A 23,538-nucleotide genomic window follows, 5' to 3' on the forward strand; every position below is an offset into this window, starting at 1 on the left:
CTCTGTGTGTGTGTGTGTGTGTGTGTGGCTCTGTCAGTGTGTGTGTGTGTGTGTGTGTGTGTGTGTGTGTGTGTGTGTGTGTGTGTGTGTGTGTGTGTGTGTGTGTGTGTGTGTGTGTGTGTGTGTGTCTATGTGTGTGTGTGTGTCTATGTGTGTGTGTGTGTGTGTCTATGCCTGTGTGTGTGTCTATGCCTGTGTGTGTGTCTATGCCTGTGTGTGTGTCTATGCCTGTGTGTGTGTGTGTGTGTCTCTGCCAGTGTGTGTCTCTGCCTGTGTGTGTCTCTGCCTGCTAGTGTGTGTGTGTGTGTGTGTCTCTGCCTGCGAGTGTGTGTGCGTGCGTGTGTACCTCTACCTGCCAGTGTGTGTGTGTGTGTCTCTACCCGTGTGTGTGTGGTTCCTTCTCACCGTCTGTGCTCTACTCCCTCAGTGTCTCACTAATGGCAGGTCCAGGTGTTCCTCTCAGTGCCGCTCCTCCCCAGAGAGGCCGGGGGTCTCCTAGGGTGTCACAGTGGGCAGGAGGTACCCGCCTCTCTCTGCCTGTGCTGGGGGTCCCCTGGGCCCCAAGCCTCCCAGGAGCCCCAGTCCTAACCCCCATCTCTCAGCCCAGGCTGCTGCTGCCTGCATCTCCCCATCTGAAACCACACAGCTCAGCCTACTGCTTCTGCTCAGCTCCAGCTGCCGGCATGACTTATTTACAGGCCCTACTACACCAGGGTGGGGGTGTGGGGGTCTACAAACATGGGGTAACCTCAGAGGAACAGGAAAACTGGCAGAATGACAACTAGCTCTGCTCCACTGGTAGAGATACAGAGAGTGTACGTTAGTCTGGTTGGAGTCGCTCACAACATGAGGACATTTTGTATGTCTGTTTGTTATTTGACAGACACAATGTAGTGGTATAATGTCTTTCCCCCATCTCATTCAGTGGATATATGGATGCATGTTTGGGGCAGTATACCACTGCCTTGTATTCTCCCAGGCAGACTCTAGGTGGCAATGTCTCTAGTTGTTGGGGTAGCTGATTTTCTGAAGCAGATTTTATTTTGGTGTTCTTAGCCAGGCCTGGACAGTATGGAAAGGGATGCTTGTTTCATACTCCATTTGTCTTTACTAAAGGACCATATGTCTCTTGTTAGATTTCTGAGTGGACATGGCTGTCATACCACAGATAGATAGGAGTGACATTACGTAAGTGATGTCTCCTGGTAACTCCTCTATCCCAAGGCTGAGTACATACGCTAACCCCTCCACTAAACTCCTCCTATGCTGAACCTGCCGCTGGCGATGCCGGCTATTTTTAATAATGAGGTTTAGTTGATTGAGCTCTGTTGAATGATGCTGAGAGAACGGCTTTAACCTAGAAAATCCTCAGCATACACCTTAGTCACAGCACAGAGACCAACACAGTGTCTGACTCATAACCCTACAGAGCAGAACAGCGTCATAAGACCTGAGTCACAACCCATTGAAAAGCCCTGGAGAATAGTCAGGAGAGAGGGAAGAGGGTTACATGCAACAAGAGGACCTGGTGAGCTGTGAGAGAATGGATGTGTTTGATCATAGGGGAGAGGTTGAGGGCTGAATGACGGAGAAAACGCTTCGGTGGGGTCTGCCTAAAGCCCAGGGAAAGAGAGGACGCTCGAATCCCAGAGAACAAGAGCACCATAGCCGGACACTGACGAAGGGCTGACTGAAACCGATGGTGTGGTGGTGCTGCTATGGTGGCAGGTGAAACCATAGCGGTTGAGCAAAGCTATGGTGGCAGGTGAAACCATGGCGGTTGAGCAAAGCAGGGTCTGTTGAAGGTTTGTGCTGTTGATTTCATCCATGGGATCTTACAACAGTTGCCCATTGACAGAGGGAACATGCCCAAAATGTTACTCACACACTGTGACACAGGCAAGGGAGAGGGACTGAGAGGTAGAGCGAGAGAGAGGCAAGGTTGGAGAGGGATGAGAAGAAGAGATGGGCAGAGAGAGAGTAGAGGTAGAGAGTGCAGGATGGAGTAGGGGGAGAGAGGGAGAACCAGATGCCTGCCATCTTCCTCCACATGGCCTCAGTAGCAAGACTTGTTTTGGTACACTTCACATGTAATTAATGTGCACCTGTTTAACAGTGCTGGCTCCTTGCAGCTCTCACAGACCGACCAAGACTTGAGTCAAACTCATCTTAACCAATCACGGTTGGTCTCTCTCTCTCTCTCGCTCGCTCTCGACGCACATTCACAATTCTATGAATTTTATTGGACGTTACTTTCTCCTTATGTAGTAACATTACCCGGTGTAAGTCTGCTTCACTTAATGTAGTTCAATAACTCCCCTCCCCAAATAATTGCTGACACCCCATTCTTTCTGCAGACATCATTTAATCTTAATTCGGAGCAGATATTTAACAGAGTTTTCTGAAAATCTGTACGCATAACAACTGAGTGAGATTGTACCAAGATTCAGTTACCAAACTTCCATTTTCAGTGTAAGTTGTTTTTTCATATTTTTTCCTCTCACCAATCCACACACAATACCCCATAATGACAAAGCAAAAACTGTTTTTTATATCACATTTACGTCAGTATACAGCCCCTTTACTCAGTACTTTGTCAAAGCACCTTTTGCAGCAATTACAGCCTTGAGTCTTCTTCTGTATGGGGCTACAAGCTTGGCACACCTGTATTTTGGCAGTTTCTTCCATTCTTCTCTGCAGATCTTCTCAAACTTCGCTGCACAGCTATTTTCAGGTCTCCCCAGAGATGTTTAATTGGGTTCAAGTCCGGGCTCTGGCTGGGTCACTCAAGGACATTCAGAAACTTTGCCTTTTGGCAAACTCCAAGCGGGCTGTAGTGCTTTTTCCATGTGTCCACTGTTCTCCCATCTCCACAGAGGAACTCTGGAGTTCTGTCGGAGTGACTATCGGGTTCTTGGTCACCTCCCTGACCAAGGCCCTTCTCCCCGATTGCTCAGTTTGGCTGGGCGGCAGCTCCAGGATGAGTCTTGGTGGTTCCAAACGTCTTCAATTTAAGAGTGATGGAGGCCACTGTGTTCTTGAGGACCTTCAATGCTGCAAAAATGTTTTGGTACCCTTGCCCAGATCTGTGCCTGGACACATCAATGGAAACGGGATGCATCTGGGCTCAATTTCAAGTCTCATAGCAGAGGGTCTGAATACTTATGTAATTAAGGTATTTCTGTTTTTGATTTTTAATTTAGCAAATATTTCTAAATATCTGTTTTCGTTTGGCAGTATGGGGTATTGTGCGTAGATTGATAAGAAAACAAATCTGTAATACATTTCAGAATGAGGCTGTAACATATAATGTGAGAAAAGTCTAGGTGTCTGAATACTTTCAGAATGCACTGTATGATGGAGGTCCTTAGTGGTTCAAGGTTGTGTCTTTAGGACTGAGTGACTCATATACTGGTCAACCTCCCATGTTTGTCCCAGTTCCCCTCCTGTCACCTGGATGTCTCTTGGGTGGTGAATAGAGGAGAGGCCTGTCAGCTGTTGCCGCCCCATGCCCCCCTCACCCCGACGCCCCCTGCCCCTCACCTTCTGCCCTGGGAATGTGGCCGGCTGCTTGGGAACTTTTGGGCGCCAAATGCTCCATATGGGCTGTGGGCAGCGTGTGACTGTGTCCTCCAGGACTCAGGCCCCTGACAGACTGCGTCCGCTCTGACTTCACCCACCCTGTGTGTGTGTGTCCTCCAGTACTCAGGTCCCTGACAGACTGCTTCCCATGGGTCTGAGGGACAGCAGTGGACTGGAGACCTCTAGAGACAGACTAGGCCTAGGGAGACAAATGTGTGTAAGAGGGAGATTAAACATTTTGATGGTCAACAACAACCCCACATGGCTTCAGACCCCATCAGAAGTCAGTGTGTGTTGTGATACAGTATTTGACTGAGGAATGAGTTATAGCATAGTGTACCACAATTTAGGTTGATAGTTTTACCCTGGAAAAGTTTGGAAACGATGGATTGATAGTGGGAGGAAGGAAGAGGGGAGAAGAGATGAGAAGTAAGGACAGAAGGAGCTTGAAAATGGGGAGCAGTTCTCCTCTTGAAAGTTCCATTCCCCCTGTCGGCTTGTCCGTTGCTCCAGGCTTGTCTGGCCTGCATGCTGCGCTGCCCTGTCAGAGACCTGGCTGGAAGTTGTTTTTCTGCCCCCTACGGTGCGTCTCTGCTGCCTGGGGCCATGGGAAGGGGGCCAAGGGGATGGGGTTGGGAGCCAGGCAGGGGGCTCGGTGGAAGTTTGGGCAGGGAGCCAGACTGAAAGGTGGAAATGTTAATTAGGGAGGAGGGGTGTGAGTGGAGGGCAGGGGAATGTGACGAGGTGAGCCCATATGATAAACATACACACATACTGTACAGTAGTCTTATTAGAGAAGACCTTCTACATTACCCACTGCTCCCTCAGTAGGGCCAGTCTTGTTACCTGATTCCTGTTGTCTCTGACCCACTGGGGGGTGGCAGCAGCTATGGACCTTGCTGTTACTCTTCATTACAACTATTGATCATCCATAAATATTGATTCAATGGTCACCCACTTTGTTTTTGTCCTAGTCCAAACCATGTTGTGTGGTATTGAAATGATGTGTACGGCATAAATAACACACACACACACACCACGGTTGTCCAAGGCCTGAGTGACTACAGACAACTGCTTTCTAGAATAGGATAGAAACAGACCCCCTGCTTTTAATCAAGTCTCAGTAGAGAGATGTCAGCCCAGTCAAGCTGGCTGTTTGCTCCCCCCAGGAGGAGCACGTTGACACTGCAGATTATCTCCATATGCATATGGAGCAGGTTTAGTGGCAGTTCAGTTGATAGAACAGATTATTAATGATCACATTGTTTGGACATGAAGGAAGGCGTTAGTCTCTGTCTGCCAGTCAGTGTTGTGGACATCATGTGGAAACGGAGGGAGGCCGTCCTGCTCTAATGAACAGCCTGGCTTTTTGCTTTCTGGGGCTGTGTTTCTGTTGCACTTCAGAGGAGACGCCGCCACAGCGGCATCTCAGGGGTGGCGTGGTTTTGGGATGGGGTACACGGGGAGACGGACCTCTGTCCTCGTGTCTGATGAGGGGAAGAGCAAGCTAGAGCTGGGGACGCCAGGCTGGGCATGTCTTCATTACCGCGTTTCCTCCACGCTCCGGCCTCGGCATGCTGGCTGGCTGGCTAGCCTATTAGAGAGGGGACAGGCGTCATCAGGCCGGCCCAGTCTGGATAGAGCGAGGTGGGGGGTGGGCAGCATGGGGTGTCCTCTTGAAACTCAGACCAAAATTGTCCATCCCTGCTCCATCCATCCACTACCTCTATGCTCGTGCTCAGGTAGAGCTCAGTTGGGTCCTTCGTCTGTGGCCTTGTGTTTTGTTCGGCCAGTTCCAATTACTGGGCCCTGATTGGAGGCAGGATGGCCGTTCTTCCTCTGGACTGCAGTGTCTCCATCTGCCAGGCACTCCCTCCTCCCTGCCTGGCCCCACCCCTCCACCTGGGCCATGGCAGCGGAGGTGAAGGCCAGCGCCAGGGGCAGCCATGACTGTAGCCTGTTAATTCAGTAATGAGTAACAACATGAAAGACATGGGCGGACGGAGGGTGGAACAGACTGGGAGAGCGAGATAAAGACAGAGAAGCCATCAGGGGTGTGCTTGGGAACGCTGGAGTGAGGAGACATGGGAGCAGCATGTGTTTGCGAGCCCATTCCAGTCTTTTCTCGCTTTTCTCTCTGCTTCCCCCTCGCCTTTCCCCCTCTTTATTTTCTGTTTCTTTTCTAATTTAACTTTTCATTGAAATTTCTTACCCTGTTTAGTGCTCTTGCCAAGTCCCCCAGCGGACCGATGACAAAAGCCCTCTAAAAGCCATGTGATCTTCCATTTTCCGACAGCCACACTTCTGAGGATTAAGGCTATTTAATGACTATAATCTCCTTTCTCAAAAGTGATTTCTCACATTCTGTTGCAGTCAGAGGGATTGCATTAGCATTAATAGATTTAGAATTCGACAGAATGACCACATGTGCCAGGAGTTTTTTTTTCTTCTCTTCTTCCCTCACCATTCTTTCTCCCTCCCACTTCTCTACTTATTTAGCTCTCATTTTATTTATTTCTTCTTCTTCATGCTCAAGCAAGTGTTCCTTTGTATGTGGTGTGATGTGGTGCAGTACATGGCTGGGGCTCGGCAGGACAGCGTACCTGTCAGTCGTGAGCAGCTCTCCCCTCTGCTCTCTCACCTCCACTCGGCTCACATCAGAGACCAGCCTGTCAGGGGCCACGCTTTCATTGTGCAGCCAAAGAATTCACCCCAGTTAAGGCCCTTTTGGGCTTTTCATCCCCTCTCTTTATTCGGGACGCCGAGGCCCTCTCTCGCTCCTGTGTTGCCGGGGTTTAACTTGTGTCAGAATGACTCTTATCCTGACACGGACACAAAGGCATGAGAGGAGGACTGGGGGGAATGGCTACAATAGGGAGGGGATGTCCAGACACCCCAGCTGTGTAGACAGTGGGGTACAGGCCTTAACTGTAATCTGAGAAACAGAGTTGTTCCCCCCTCCATCACGCTTACATAGTTACCCACACATAAATACAGCACACACTCACGCACGAGCACAGATGCACGCATACACACACACACACACACACACACACACACACAATGCAGGTGGTACTCCGTTTTGGGCTCAAAATAGCATTTATGTTAGGATTTATGTACTCAACAAAACAGCGTGTTACTGGTTTGATCTGTAGCATATAAATAGGCTGTAATTGTTAGTTTCTCCTGCTTCCCCTCCGCTTCTCTGTACAAATTCTCTCAAACATATTTCCCAGCATCTTTTCTTTCCATCTTTGTCCATTTCGTTGGTCTCGTTCATACTTGTTTATTAACTTGCCCTCGTCCTGTAATATTACTCTCCTCATTGTTGTGGCTGGATGGCATCTCTCTCCTGTTGCCTTTATCTTCCATGTAATATCTCTATTTTACAGTCTTTTAGAGCAGAGGTTTCTTTCCTAGCTCCAAGCTAAATTCATAATTCATGTTTTTACAACAAGATGACCCACAAACCCCTGCAGTTTTTTGATTTGCTCTGCACAGCATCTACATTTTTCGAGTGCATCGATTCATCACATTCATCTATTTTCCACCAAATATGCAGTGCATACCTTTTGTATAACACATATTGTACGAGTGGGTAGTGGGAAGGGAAAAATATTCATAGTTGCTTAAAGAGATAAGTAGCAAATTAATTCTCTCTCTTAGATAAAGATTGTTGTTAATACTTTGTTTTGAAGCCTACTTTTGCTGAGAGGACAGTTACCTGTTTGAGTGTGATTGTCAGCCAAAATACAAATGAGATGCAGATTGAGTCACGTGCCCTCCAGCTACAGACTAGTTTCATGTAAAAAGCGTGTTTTATAAGATGTATGTGTGGAGAGGGGAAATGCGGGAGGCTGTTTACTTATTGTAAACATTTGGTTATGTGTGATGATGACTACCAGAGGCTTCTCTCCTCACGCATTTAGAGCAGAGTGGGAAACTTAGTCAAATAAAGCAAACAGGCTGAGCTGGAGAATTCTGGGTTTGTCTGAGCCACAGTGGGACTCCAGGCTCACAGCATTCCTGCTCAATAAGTCATGAGCGTTTCTCCTCTCCTTCAGACGGCTCTAGTTTAGATGCTAAATAGATGACGTGAGGGCTGTGGCAGGCCCCCTCAGACTGCACAAAGCAGGACAGAGTTAATTTATGCTCTTTGTGTATATTTATATTATGTATGCATTAATAGACTTTCCCTTGTGTCAGCACCAAACTGGAGAAAAGCATACAGAATCCCGTGTTTTATTTCATTCACATTGTTATATAAGAATATACCCTCACTATTGGGTATCTTCTAATCGGTTTTCGGAATTTCAATCTTGTCCCCATAATGACAATATATGATAAGGCAGATGTAATTCTAGATGGGGTGGGGAATGTTTGCTTAGGGAGGATGAAGAGAGAGAAAATACAATTTGTCCTTATTTCTTAAATCTTGTGGGACTGTCTTTAATTCTATTCTGTTTTAGATTTTTTTTAAATCTCCTCTCTAACGCTTTAATTCTGCCTGTGTTTTGCATTGCAGATGGTGATGATGACCCTGGGCTCTCCTGGGTAGGGTCCTCTCCCTCCAGCAAAGACGTGGCGTCACCGTCACAGATGCTGGGGGACGGCTGCAGTGATCTGGGCATGGGCACAGGGGAGGAGGAAGGGGGCGCGGGGCTGCCCTACCCCTGCCAGTTCTGCGACAAGTCTTTCAGCCGCCTCAGCTACCTGAAGCGCCACGAGCAGATCCACAGCGACAAGCTGCCCTTCAAGTGCACCTTCTGCAGCCGCCTGTTCAAGCACAAGCGCAGCCGCGACCGCCACGTCAAGCTCCACACCGGAGACAAGAAGTACAGCTGCCAGGAATGTGAGGCGGCTTTCTCCCGCAGCGACCATCTCAAGATCCACCTGAAGACCCACAGCTCCAGCAAGCCCTTTAAGTGCAGCGTGTGCAAGAGAGGCTTCTCCTCCACGTCCTCTCTGCAGAGCCACATGCAGGCCCACAGGAAGAACAAGGAGCACCTGGCCCTGCGTGCTGAAAAGGAAGGGGGGAAGCGTGGCAGCAATGCAGGCAGTGGAGGGGAGATGGACCAGGACCTGTACATGTGTGACTACTGTGAGGAGACCTTCAGCCAGACAGACGAGCTGGAGAAGCACGTAGTGACCCGCCACCCCCAGCTGTCTGACCGCTCCGACCTGCAGTGTATCCACTGCCCCGAGATCTTCAGTGATGAGGGCCTGCTGCTCTCCCATATCGAGACGTCCCACGCTAACCACAAACACAAGTGTCCCGTGTGCTCAGAGCAGTTCCCCTCTGTGGAGGACGTCTACTGCCACATGGACAGCCACCGGCAGCCCGACTCCAGTAATCACAGTCCCAGCCCTGACCCCGTGCTGGGCAGCGTGGCATCCATGAGCAGCGCCACCCCGGACTCCAGCGCCTCTCTGGAGAGGGGTTCCACCCCAGACTCCACCCTGAAGCCCATCCAGAGCCGGCGCAAGCTGGCCCCGAACTCTGACCATGACGACGGGGGTCACTGGACGGCCAAGGTGACCTACAGCTGCCCCTACTGCTCCAAGAGAGATTTCAACAGCCTGGCTGTTCTGGAGATTCATCTGAAGACCATCCATGCAGACAAGCCCCAGCAAAACCACACCTGCCAGCTGTGCCTGGACACCCTGCCCACGCTCTACAACCTCAACGAACACATCCGCAAAGCCCACAGAGGCAGCGGAGGCGCCTCAGCGGCCTTCCCCCTGCTTCAATTCACCAACGTGTCGGCCTTTCACTGCAACTACTGCCCAGACATGTTTGCAGACATCAACACCCTGCAGGAGCACATCCGTGTGTCCCACTGCCTGCCTGGAGGAATGGTCGCAGGCTCCACCACCCTGGAGGGCAACCACGCCTTCTTCTGCAACCAGTGCTCCATGGGCTTTCTCACAGAGTCCTCTCTCACAGAGCACATCCAGCAGACCCACTGCAGTGGAGGAGGCATGCCCAAGATGGAGTCTCCCATCCTGCAGCCCTCCCAGTCCTTCATGGAGGTCTACTCCTGCCCTTACTGCACCAACTCGCCCATCTTCGGCTCCCTGCTCAAGCTTACCAAGCACATCAAGGAGAACCACAAGAACATCCCACTGGCCAATAACAAGCGGCAAGCAAAGGTAGCGGAACTCAGCCCTGCCTCCTCTGATGTGGAGATCTCCTCCCCCAAACGCCATAGGCTGGCTGGGGACTCCACCACGGCAGGGTCCAATGGAGACTACCCCTGCAACCAGTGTGACCTGCGCTTCAGCAGCTTCGAGGGTTTTCAAGCCCATCTCAAGTCCCACCTGGAAATGCTGCTGAGGAGGCAGTCCTGCCCGCAGTGCAACAAAGAGGACTTCGACTCCCAGGAGTCTCTGCTGCAGCACCTGACGGTCCACTACACCACCACGTCCACCCAGTACGTCTGTGAGAGCTGTGATAAGCAGTTCTCCTCAGTGGACGATCTGCAGAAGCACCTGCTGGACATGCACACCTTTGTGCTGTACCACTGTACGCTGTGCCAGGAGGTGTTTGACTCCAAGGTGTCCATCCAGGTCCACCTGGCTGTCAAGCACAGCAACGAGAAGAAGATGTTCCGCTGCACAGCCTGCACCTGGGACTTCCGGAAGGAGAGTGACCTTGAGCTGCACGTTAAACACAGCCACCTGGGGCACCCCACCGGCCCCGGTGTCACCAGCAAGGCCCGTAAGTGCATCTTCTGTGGGGAGACGTTCTGCACAGAGGTGGAGCTGCAGTGCCACATCACCACCCACAGTAAGAAGTTCAACTGCCGCTTCTGTGGCAAGGCCTTCCACGCCATCGTTCTGCTGGAAAGGCACCTGAGGGAGAAGCACTGTGTCTTTGATGGGGGGAACGGCACCGGTAATGGAGGAAGCCAGAATGGCACACCCAACGGTGTAACCCAGAGCTCCAAGCGCGGGGGAGGAAGCGAAAGATCGACAGTGGCCACGGAGCAGGCTGACCTGCAGAACATGCTGCTAAAGAACGCGAGTCAGGATGTAGCCAACAGCCATGAGGCCAGCGGAGGGGAGGAGGAGCTGGACAATTCAGAGCCCATGTATGCCTGTGACATCTGTGGAGCAGCCTACACTATGGAGAGTCTTCTGCAGAACCACCGACTGAGGGACCACAACATCCAGCCCGGGGACGACGACGCCGGCACCCGCAAGAAGAAGGCCGACTTTATCAAGGGAAACCACAAGTGCAACGTTTGCTCACGGACCTTCTTCTCTGAGAATGGCCTGAGGGAGCACGCCCAGACCCACCGTGGTCCCGCCAAGCACTACATGTGCCCTATCTGTGGAGAGCGCTTCCCCTCTCTGCTCACGCTCACCGAACACAAGGTCACCCACAGCAAGAGCCTGGACACGGGCACCTGCCGCATCTGTAAGATGCCCCTGCAGAGCGAGGAGGACTTCATAGAGCACTGCCAGATGCACCCAGACCTGAGGAACTCTCTGACGGGCTTCCGCTGTGTGGTATGCATGCAGACGGTCACCTCCACCCTGGAGCTCAAGATCCACGGCACCTTCCACATGCAGAAGCTCTCAGCCGGCGGGGGCAGCGGAGGCGGGGGCGGCTCAGCCTCCTCCTCTCCCAACGGCCAGCTGCAGCAACACAAGCACTACAAGTGTGCCCTGTGCCTCAAGGAGTTCAAGAACAAGCAGGATCTGGTGAAGCTGGATGTGAACGGGCTGCCCTATGGGCTGTGTGCTGGCTGTATGAGCCGGGCTACCAACGGCCAGTCTCCCAGTGGGGGCACCACTCCCCAGGAGGCCGGGGGAGAGAAGACTGCGGTTGGGCTGCGGTGCCCCGAGTGTGCTGTGAAGTTTGAGTCCCTGGAAGACCTGGAGAGCCACGTTCAGGTGGACCACCCTGAGATGAGCCCGGAGAACAGCGGGGCCAAGAAGGTGACGGATGCCTCTTCTATCCCTAAAGTAAGAACACACGTATATTGTTTTCCCCCACTATGGCTTGATCAGCACATTGATTTACATTGAAATCTATGTACAATATAAGAAAATGCTAAGGTTTCGATAAACAGCAGGTTCAGTTTAGTAATTTATGAATCAGCCATATGGTGAATAACCAACATGGTCCTCTGCAGTATAAAATAAATGGAAGTTATTACCAACCCAACAAAAAGTTTAATGGCCCTGCATTTAGACAAATCTAATGAATGCATTAGAACGTCATTGTATTCAATCACTCCTAATCCTTTTGAAATCTAAAGATTTTAATGTAATTTTTATCATTTGATGCCATGTTGTTCCCACTTATACTTATCATGGGTGCAAAAATAACCTAGTTTTAAAATATTTCCCTCATACAATACTATAAACATTTTAACAGTATTTTCTAGCAGTGTGTCAGTTCCCAGTGGCTAGCGTGTCAGTAAGAAGTTGTGCTCAGTTAGATGTGTGAATTCATGGCTGCGTTTCATTTGGGCCCGGCGGGGCCTGCAGCTCGGCCCTGCTGAGGCATTGTGTGGCCTGTTCGCTCTACTAGATATTGACAGTGAGGTCCCTGGGACGCTCAATCTTTACCTCCGCTTTTGTTTCAGCTCAGTGTAACAGCAAGAAGAAACCTCCAAATCCCCGCCCCCCAGTACATCCTTTCTGTATTGTGTGAGTGAATGAGCAGTTTGATTCCCTCTCTAAAACGATTGTCTACCTGTCTGTTGCATTGCAGAAGAAGACGTACCAGTGCATCAAATGCCAAATGACCTTCGAGACAGAACGGGAGATCCAGATCCACGTAGCCAATCACATGATTGGTGAGTCAGCCTAGTCTCTTCCTGTTTGTGTGTTTACGCGTGTGTGTTTGTTATCTCTGTGCCCGTCTCTCCTTTCAGTTTCCTCTGGCTCCACAGCCTTCTGTTTGGCCTAGCCCTCGCCTTCTCTCTCCCCGGCCTGCACAGCACACAGGTGTGAGACAGACAGGTGAAATGAACAGCTCTATTTGTGGAGCTGCCGCACTCGACAGCTGTTCCATTGTTTAACACTTGACTGCGCAGCTGAGGCCGTGGCTGCAGGTCTGATTGCTCCGTTAACTCTTCACTATGTGACCAGGGCTGTGACTGCAGGCCGTGCTGTACAGTAAAAGGGCAACAAACATTTCCTTTTCTTGCTCTCCCTTTTTCCTCCTCATCACTGGACTTTCTCCCAGACAATAGCCCTCAATGTGTGTGTCTCTCTCTCTCTCTCTCTCTCTCTCTCTCTTTTCTCTCTCTCTTTTCTCTCTCTCTCTCTCTCTTTTCTCTCTCTCTCTCTTCAACATGTGTGCACTCTAGGACATTATAAGTATGTATTTTTTTTCTCTGCTCTACCAGTAACATTGAAATCTATGTACAATATAGGAAAATGCTAAGGTTTCGGTAAATAGCAGGTTCGGTTTAGTCATTTATGAATCAGCCATATGGTGAATAACCAACATTGTCCTCTGCAGTATAAAATAATGGCACCGTAAAGCATTTCCTTTGTATGGTCTGATTGGCCACCCACCTTGTGTGTTCACCACCTCGCACTGACCTCCACACCTGGATGTAGAGGACACTGTGGAGAGTTAGGAGGCATGGACGATCACATTACCTCACCCACAGTATGCATATCATTGTAATAATATGTTGTAAATAGGTCTCCAAAAAAGTTAGCGAGACCTTAGAAGCAGCCCAAAGATGCCAGACAGACTCCCCCCTGATTCCCACCAGGTGGATGACATTTCCTAGCACATGCTATCTGGAGGCAAATCAGGTTTACAGGCTCTGATGCAGCACAGAGGTATGTGTGCTCAAACTGAAAAGTTCCTCTGTAGTTTTTTACGGGCTTCCTCCCTCTGTGTTGTTATTCTGTAACTAATAATTGCTGCTGCAGTGTACTGTAGTGTAGATTAACAAGCTTGGCCTGTGAGTAATTTGGGAGAACAAACGGCAGAACACTGAGAGCCGCAGCGACTCCCCAGCCTTCTCCAGGCCTGACAGCTGATATCGGAGTTGTGCCGGTTGATGTATTTTCAGTGCGTGGGTCCTCCTGAGTCCTGCAGTAGTTGTCTAGAGAGAGAGAGCTGGTACAGAACAGAACCACAGCTATAGTGTACAGGCGTGCTGCCTATCTCAGCCCAATCTGGCTCGGAACAGAGCATCTCTCCACTGGATTCATTCACCACCCCAGTTTTCCTTTTCTCTTACTTCCCATCACACTGTGTTCATTTTCCTCTCCTCTCTGAGGGCTGAAGGCCCATCCCATCCATGTCCCCATGCTCTCTCTCCTCCCCCATCTCCACCTTCAGCCCTCCAGCCTGAGAATCCTCTAATTTCAGAGCGCTCTCTCCCCCTAAAAGACTGTACCGCGATGGGGAGAGATAGGGGGTGCTTGAAGGGGGGCAGGCTGAACGCTTGTCTCTCTCAGCCGCCATGGAGGGAATTTTGGGTTAATTAACATCAGAATTTTCAGAAAAACTGGAGATTAATTATGGAATTGATGCAGATTATTTTCAATAATGTTATTATTTTATTTCTTTCGAACCCCTCTTCAAAGATGGATGACGTTTTTCAACAGTGAAAGAGAGCAGTGTCTTTACCTTTATCTGTCTGTGGTGAGAAAATTGAGGAGAGATCACAGAGGAGTTTTCTGCTTTCCCTCTCGCTCCTCTCTTTCTTGGGGAGATTACGAAACAATCATTAAAAAGCTACTCTATCTGTCGGCTTTGATATATGACTGCTGAGGTTATCCCTGAGCTTTGATATATGACTGCTGAGGTTATCCCTGAGCTTTGATATATGACTGCTGAGGTTATCCCTGAGCTTTGATATATCACAGCTCAGGTCATCCCTGAGCTTTGATATATGACTGCGGAGGTCATCCCTGAGCTTTGATATATGACTGCGGAGGTCGTCCCTGAGCTTTGATATATGACTCCTGAGGTCATCCCTGAGCTTTGATATATGACTGCGGAGGTCATCCCTGAGCTTTGATATATGACTGCGGAGGTCATCCCTTAGCTTTGATATATGACTGCGGAGGTCGTCCCTGAGCTTTGATATTTTACCCTCTTTTCTCCTAATAGAAACTCTTCAGAATGCGCAAGTCTTAGTTCTCACTAGGCATTTCCAACCTAAAATGTCATGAAACATTTTACCTTGTACACACATTCTATATTATACATTAGTTTGTTAGAACAGTAGCAACAGTGAAGGTATTCTGCATTCTACTACATTGTTTACAAATTGTAAGGTGATGGATGCAGTCTTCAGCCCTCCAGCCTGAGAATCCTCTCCTTTCAGAGCGCTCTCTCCCCCTAAAAGACTGTACCGCGATGGGAGAGATAGGGGGTGCTTGAAGGGGGGCAGGCTGAACGCTCGTCTCTCTCAGCCGCCATGGAGGGAATTTTGGGTTAATTAACATCAGAATTTTCAGAAAAACTGGAGATTAATTATGGAATTGATGCAGATTATTTTCAATAATGTTATTATTTTATTTCTTTCGAACCCCTCTTCAAAGATGGATGACGTTTTTCAACAGTGAAAGAGAGCAGTGTCTTTACCTTTATCTGTCGAGGCGTCTGTGGTGAGAAAATTGAGGAGAGATCACAGAGGAGTTTTCTGCTTTCCCTCTCGCTCCTCTCTTTCTTGGGGAGATTACGAAACAATCATTAAAAAGCTACTCTATCTGTCGGCTTTGATATATGACTGCTGAGGTTATCCCTGAGCTTTGATATATGACTGCGGAGGTCGTCCCTGAGCTTTGATATATGACTGCGGAGGTCGTCCCTCAGCTTTGATATATGACTGCGGAGGTCGTCCCTGAGCTTTGATATATGACTGCGGAGGTCGTCCCTGACCTTTGATATATGACTGCGGAGGTCGTCCCTGAGCTTTGATATATGACTGCGGAGGTCGTCCCTCAGCTTTGATATATGACTGCGGAGGTCGTCCCTCAGCTTTGATATATGACTGCGGAGGTCGTCCCTCAGCTTTGATATATGACTGCGGAGGTCGTCCCTCAGCTTTGATATTTTACCCTCTTTTCTCCTAATAGAAACTCTTCAGAATGCGCAAGTCTTAGTTCTCACTAGGCATTTCCAACCTAAAATGTCATGAAACATTTTACCTTGTACACACATTCTATATTATACATTAGTTTGTTAGAACAGTAGCAACAGTGAAGGTATTCTGCATTCTACTCCATTGTTTACAAATTGTAAGGTGATGGATGCAGTCTTCAGCCCTCCAGCCTGAGAATCCTCTCCTTTCAGAGCGCTCTCTCCCCCTAAAAGACTGTGATGGGAGAGATAGGGGTGCTTGAAGGGGGCAGGCTGAACGCTCGTCTCTCTCAGCCGCCATGGAGGGAATTTTGGGTTAATTAACATCAGAATTTTCAGAAAACTGGAGATTAATTATGGAATTGATGCAGATTATTTTCAATAATGTTATTATTTTATTTCTTTGAACCCCTCTTCAAAGATGGATGACGTTTTTCAACAGTGAAAGAGAGCAGTGTCTTTACCTTTATCTGTCGAGGCGTCTGTGGTGAGAAAATTGAGGAGAGATCACAGAGGAGTTTTCTGCTTTCCCTCTCGCTCCTCTCTTTCTTGGGGAGATTACGAAACAATCATTAAAAAGCTACTCTATCTGTCGGCTTTGATATATGACTGCTGAGGTTATCCCTGAGCTTTGATATATGACTGCGGAGGTCGTCCCTGAGCTTTGATATATGACTGCGGAGGTCGTCCCTCAGCTTTGATATATGACTGCGGAGGTCGTCCCTGAGCTTTGATATATGACTGCGGAGGTCGTCCCTGACCTTTGATATATGACTGCGGAGGTCGTCCCTGAGCTTTGATATATGACTGCGGAGGTCGTCCCTCAGCTTTGATATATGACTGCGGAGGTCGTCCCTCAGCTTTGATATATGACTGCGGAGGTCGTCCCTCAGCTTTGATATATGACTGCGGAGGTCGTCCCTCAGCTTTGATATATGACTGCGGAGGTCGTCCCTCAGCTTTGATATATGACTGCGGAGGTCGTCCCTGAGCTTTGATATATGACTCCTGAGGTCATCCCTGAGCTTTGATATATGACTCCTGAGGTCATCCCTGAGCTTTGATATATGACTGCGGAGGTCATCCCTGAGCTTTGATATATGACTGCGGAGGTCGTCCCTGAGCTTTGATATATGACTGCGGAGGTCGTCCCTGAGCTTTGATATATGACTGCGGAGGTCATCCCTGAGCTTTGATATATGACTGCGGAGGTCATCCCTGAGCTTTGATATATGACTGCGGAGGTCGTCCCTCAGCTTTGATATATGACTGCGGAGGTCGTCCCTCAGCTTTGATATATGACTGCGGAGGTCGTCCCTGAGCTTTGATATATGACTGCGGAGGTCATCCCTCAGCTTTGATATATGACTGCGGAGGTCATCCCTCAGCTCTGATAAATGACTGCGGAGGTCGTCCCTGAGCTTTGATATATGACTCCTGAGGTCGTCCCTGAGCTTTGATATATGACTCCTGAGGTCGTCCCTGAGCTTTGATATATGACTCCTGAGGTCATCCCTGAGCTTTGATATATGACTACGGAGGTCATCCCTGAGCTTTGATATATGACTACGGAGGTCATCCCTGAGCTTTGATATATGACTACGGAGGTCATCCCTGAGCTTTGATATATGACTCCTGAGGTCATCCCTGAGCTTTGATATATGACTCCTGAGGTCATCCCTAAGCTTTGATATATGACTGCGGAGGTCATCCCTGAGCTTTGATATATGACTGCGGAGGTCGTCCCTCAGCTTTGATATATGACTGCGGAGGTCATCCCTGAGCTTTGATATATGACTACGGAGGTCATCCCTGAGCTTTGATATATGACTCCTGAGGTCATCCCTGAGCTTTGATATATGACTCCTGAGGTCATCCCTGAGCTTTGATATATGACTGCGGAGGTCGTCCCTCAGCTTTGATATATGACTGCGGAGGTCGTCCCTCAGCTTTGATATATGACTGCGGAGGTCGTCCCTCAGCTTTGATATATGACTGCGGAGGTCGTCCCTCAGCTTTGATATATGACTGCGGAGGTCGTCCCTCAGCTTTGATATATGACTGCGGAGGTCGTCCCTGAGCTTTGATATATGACTGCGGAGGTCGTCCCTGAGCTTTGATATATGACTGCGGAGGTCGTCCCTGAGCTTTGATATATGACTGCGGAGGTCGTCCCTGAGCTTTGATATATGACTGCGGAGGTCGTCCCTGAGCTTTGATATATGACTGCGGAGGTCATCCCTGAGCTTTGATATATGACTGCGGAGGTCATCCCTGAGCTTTGATATATGACTCCTGAGGTCATCCCTGAGCTTTGATATATGACTCCTGAGGTCATCCCTGAGCTTTGATATATGACTGCGGAGGTCGTCCCTGAGCTTTGATATATGACTGCGGAGGTCGTCCCTGAGCTTTGATATTTTACCCTCCTCTGTTCTCCTAATAGAAACCCTTCAGAATGCGCAAGTCTTAGTTCTCACTAGGCATTTCCAACCTAAAATGTCATGAAACATTTTACCTTGTACACACATTCTATATTATACATTAGTTTGTTAGAACAGTAGCAACAGTGAAGGTATTCTGCATTCTACTCCATTGTTTACAAATTGTAAGGTGATGGATGCAGTCTTCATCCCCATTGTGGCAGAGAGGGAGTTTTGGAAAGAGTGATCTAGAACAAGAGGTCTTCAGTGTGTGTTGTTGTCTGTGCGTCACATCACTAATGATAACGTTCCGGCGGTGCGGCTTAGCTTGTCGACGCATTTGTCAGCAGTGATAGTCATGTCCACTTAATTTCTTCCTCTCCGCTACTTCGTTGTTCAGACATTCACCTTACATTTCCATACATGTTATTAATGTGCATCTGCAGTCACAGGTCTGTGTGTGGTAGAGAGATGTGTGTGTTGTGGTTGAGCTTGGGTGGGTATCTTTTGTCATATATAATATCTGAGCCCCTCTCATAACAAATCCCCCTGATGTAACTGAGATACCTGAAATAAACTCAGCTGCACAGTTGACATTGACACACACACACACCTCCCAATTGTACATCCCTGCTCTCTTCACATTTGCACGGTGAAGATGTGCACTGCTGACACCTCACCTACCCGGCCCTGTTATCCACAGTGTGACATTCGTGAAGGTGTGATCATACCCCCACTCTCCCCTCCCAGTTTTGTCTTGGATGATCATTAACAAGGTGACACTGCATCTCAATCAGTTTACCTCCTGAAAGCTCCAACATCTGCTCAATGCGGCTCCTATCTCCTTCCTGTGCGAGTACACGTGTGTGTGTGTGTGTGTGTGTGTGTGTGTGTGTGTGTGTGTGTGTGTGTGTGTGTGGGGGGGATTTGTGCAACTTTCCCACTGTCACTTATCTTATACACCTCTACCCCACAGAGTGTGTGGATGCACACACACAAACTCACTTAGCATTGAAGATGGTGAGATCTCCCTAAAGCCTAAACCTGGAACTGTCTCTGTGGAAAGGTTGGGACACAGTTATTGTAGAGTGAAGAGGTGCATGTGTGGTTAGCAAAGCTCTGTGAACTGATGTGTTTAGCTGAAGTTGATGCTTCCCTCAGATGACTTGTTATGCATGCATCCTCACTAGCTGCGGATTTATTTTCGTGTTGCTTAGCCAAGTTTGAGTGTGGAGGGTAATCGATGAGACGGGGAGAAGTGGAGGAGCAGGCATGGAAAAGTCCTTGATTACATGGACAAAAGGGGGTGTAAAAACCTGGTGTTTTAATTCATCTGAGTGGTGCGCCAGGCAACTGCCATACGAGAGGCCTTCACCAGGAGGCAGTGGACCTAGGGGAATGGGTGTATTTCTCCCACTGCCTGTCCATTCCCATTTCTCTGATTGTTTAATGTAGACGTACCACGGCTGGGTGGAGAGGAGACTGCCTAACAACACGGCTCAGACAGCTCACACTGTCACGTGTGATTACACTAGCCAAATTATTATTCTGTTACACACATACACACGACACGTACACTCACATCAAACACACAGATAAAACTGCTTACCTACGGCCTCCCTCACCTTGTTAAAGATTCAACCCCCCCCATCACATTGGCCTGTCAGCGTTTCTCCTCTGGGAGGTTATTTATTTAACTAGGCAAGTCAGTTAAGAACAAGTCAGTTAAGAAGAAATTCTTATTTAAAATGACGGCCTACCCCGGACTACGCTGGGCCAATTGTGCGCCGCCCTATGGGACTCCCAATCACGGCCGGATGAGATGCAGCCTGGATTCGAACCAGGTACTGCAGTGATGCCTCTTGCACTGAGAGCTCGGGAGACTGGAATGTGATTATGCAGCTTTCCTCATGGCTGTTGCCAGCGTTTTGCTCTGTCCTGGAGGACAGGTGATTTGAAGGGAGGCAGCGAGACCTCCAACTGTATAATCTAATCCAGTAATGTGATAGAGTCCCCCAACGCTGCACTAACTGCTCACAGGGTAAAGCAGTGTAGAGTGTACCCATGGCCCCCTAAAAACCCTGTCAGACTAAATCAGATATAATGGGATGAACAGAGCGACACAGAGAGAGAGAGAGAGGGGAACTGCTCTCTGTTATTAAAGACTTGTACCTTTTCCTCTTAATCTCTTCAGCATGAATGTGTTAATACGGCAATTCCTTGGCACTCGAATCGTCTTCAACAGTGTATTTGATCATTAAAGTAAGTGCCCATATTCTCCCTAACACCATGCTTCATAATAGGAATGAACAACGTGATGGTGTCATAAATAATACATTTGACATATGTTTACACTTTTCCAATGAGTACATCCTACAGTATACTAACACCCACCAACTGCAATTTTGTGTACACTATTTACACTCTCCGCCCACGATACATTTCTACACAGTGCCAAAGCCAAACAGCCAGCGACTCTACATCTCATCTCTCGCCCTCAGATGGAGAGCAGAGGAGAGAGAGAGAAGCCATTTTGGCCCGGGGTGATAACCTGCCAGTGGGGACAACCCAGTGTTCTGCTATTGTGTTGTAAATCCCTGCGGCGTGCCTGCCGTGTGGGCTGTGACTGATGCCCATGTCTGCGCACGATGGAGATAACCGCAATAATAATAGTCCAGCCCTTCCAGGGGGAAGCAGACAGAGAGAGGGAGTGAGAGGCCACATGCTGAACAATAGGAGTGTCGGACCAGAGCCCCTCATTTCCCAGGGAGAGAGAGTGTCAGAGGGCCAGATCACTTTCATTTCCTTTCCCCCCAGATGGAGGGATACCACTAGCAAGACAGACAGCGGGGAGATGACAAAATAGTAGAAAGGTGGCTGCTGAGAGAGGGAAAGCTGGGAAATTCTGAAGTAAAGGAGAAAAGAACAGAGTAGAGAATGATAGAATATTTAAAGAACAGAGTAGAGAACGATAGAATATTGAAAGAACAGATCGAAGTCATTAGTGAGGACTAATGTGGGGATTGAGGTTTGGATTTTAAGAGCCTCTAAATGTCCATGAAGACGTAGCTACTTAACTACAGGCAATCAGGCATGACTACAAATGACTATTTTGTATGATGTGGTGATGCCTTTACGTTTAAGACAAAAGCTCTCACAGCAGTGTCTACGCCATTTTGTTTTCCTCAGAATGACAGGGAATAGGGATGGAAGGGTTGTTCTAGGAAATTGCATACAGTTCAATGGTTCTGCATCTTCCCTATTTATAGGCTAGAGGGGTGTAAGGTTGGGGGGTTGTTGAGGGGGTGCTGTGCACCACGGTGGGGCCACCCCCTGGGCCCTTGACTGGGGGTCCCACCTATGTAGTTAATCACAGTGCTTTTTGAGTTCAGAGCGTCATTTTAACCCTGGCTTGGCAGGGCTCAGCGGGGCAACGGGCCCAGCGCGCCGCCCCGCCACCTGCTGGCAGGGGTGGGAGAAGCAGGGGGGGCAGAGCGTTACCACACAAACTCACACCTGCAGGGGGCTCCTCCATGCTTTGCAGCTGCACAGCGGAAAACAATAAAGCCTGTGGAAAAAAAGGCCAGTGTGGTCCTGAGAGACACCAACACACAAAGAGAGGAGAGAAGTGAGGGAGCGGGGGAGAGAAGTGAGGGAGAGGGGGAGAGAAGTGAGGGAGAGGGGGAGAGAAGTGAGGGAGCGGGGAGAGAAGTGAGGGAGAGGGGAGAGAAGTGAGGGAGGGGGGGAGAGAAGTGAGGGAGAGGGGGAGAGAAGTGAGGGAGAGGGGGAGAGGGGGAGAGAAGTGAGGGAGAGGGGGAGAGAAGTGAGGGAGAGGGGAGAGAAGGGGAGAGGGGTGAGGGAGAGGGGAGAGAAGAGAGGAGGGAGGGGGAGAGAAGTGAGGGAGAGGGGGAGTGAGGGAGCGGGGAGAGAAGTGAGGAGGGGGAGAGAAGTGAGGGAGGGAGGGGGAGAGAAGTGGGGGAGAGAAGTGGGGAGAGGGGGAGAGAAGTGAGGGAGAGGGGAAGAGAAGTGGGGGAGCGGGGAGAGAAGTGGGGAGCGGGGGGAGCGGGGAGAGAGAAGTGAGGGAGCGGGGGAGAAGCGGGGGAGAGAAGGGGAGAGAAGCGGGGAGAGAAGGGGAGAGAAGTGAGGAAGCGGGGAGAAAAGTGAGGAGAGGGGGAGAGAAGTGAGGGAGAGGGGAGAGAAGTGAGGGAGAGGGGGAGAGAAGCGGGGGAGAGAAGCGAGGGAGAGAAGCGAGGGAGAGAAGCGGGGGAGAGAAGCGAGGGAGAGAAGCGGGGGAGAGAAGCTAGGGAGAGAAGCGGGGGAGAGAAGCGAGGGAGCGGGGGAGAGAAGCGAGGGAGCGGGGGAGAGAAGCGAGGGAGAGAAGTGAGGGAGCGGGGGAGAGAAGTGAGGGAGCGAGGGAGAGAAGTGAGGGAGCGGGGGAGAGAAGCGAGGGAGAGGAAGAGTGAAAGGGGAATTCAGAGCGAGCAGAGACTGCCTTAGCAACCCAACCTACAGCAACAAATAAGGGAAAGAGAGATACTGTATTGTTGTTGTCAATACCCAGCTGTTTTTAGCACCCTTCTGTTGTACAAACTCATGGTAGCTGATACAAATATTTGTACGGTACTACTGCTACTACTGATATTTGGCCAGAATATGCGAGCGGCGCGCCATTTTGTCTGTGCGCGTGGGCAGACATACTTCAGGACAGGAGCTCTTCAATCTCACACGCATGGCCTCTCCCCCACCCCTTCTCACTCTCTCCTTTACACACACATCGACACACACACGGCTCTGCTCTCTCCACCACGTCCTGAGGAAAAGCATGCAGACACTAATGCCGCACTAATCACCGGCGCCCAGAACTCACAGCACGCCCGCTCTCCTTTCAATCGCCTTAATCAGCCAACACATTTCAATTAGCATATTGTGTTTAACCTGACTTTCATCTTCTTTTATTGGTAGATTTAGCTGTACCCCCCCCACTTTCTCTTTTTTCCTCTACCCCACCCCCTCTCTCTCCCCCTCCTCCCGTCTCTCCCCCTCCTCCCCATTCCAGTAACTGTACAAGTGGAAGAGATCAGTGTAATGGAGACACGCATTAAAGCATCTACTAGAGTTTCTCCCCTCAGCAAGGCCACAGTCTGAAAAACCGAACTCTGGATCCAACCACTTTAGTTGAGCGCTGTAGCCTTATGACTGATGCTCATGAGTTTCTTCATGGGTATTTCCATCATATTTATTTGCTTGGGATATGAACTGTGACTGGATATTAGTCCGGGTCTTAGGAATACAGAGAGGAGTGAGTTAGTTTATCACATTGAACGATACAGAGAGAGTATCCGGTGCATGTTACAGTAGCCGCTGCCCTACCATAACCCCCCATGTATGAACCCCCCCTCTAACCCCCATCTAATCATGGACCTACTGACTAACTGTCACCCTGCCTTCTCTTTCCAC

At 49.5% G+C, this 23,538-nt stretch overlaps 1 protein-coding gene across 5 annotated transcripts in view; it reads left to right on the forward strand.

Moving 5' to 3' along the window:
- znf423 (zinc finger protein 423) overlaps window positions 1-23,538 on the forward strand; it is a 170,162-nt gene that overhangs the window by 84,395 nt on the left and 62,229 nt on the right. For all 5 annotated transcript variants that reach the window (XR_008066407.1, XM_035790946.2, XM_035790947.2 and 2 more), the window contains 2 exons: window positions 8,108-11,556; window positions 12,311-12,395. Coding sequence is in view for 4 of the 5 variants with exons in the window: in XM_035790946.2 (XP_035646839.2) it covers window positions 8,108-11,556; window positions 12,311-12,395 (3,534 nt within the window). In the remaining variant the exon portion in view is untranslated. The remainder of the gene's footprint in view (window positions 1-8,107; window positions 11,557-12,310; window positions 12,396-23,538) is intronic.

This window comes from Oncorhynchus keta, chromosome 17 (genome assembly GCF_023373465.1).
Source record: "Oncorhynchus keta strain PuntledgeMale-10-30-2019 chromosome 17, Oket_V2, whole genome shotgun sequence".
Classification (NCBI taxonomy): Eukaryota; Metazoa; Chordata; class Actinopteri; order Salmoniformes; family Salmonidae; genus Oncorhynchus; species Oncorhynchus keta.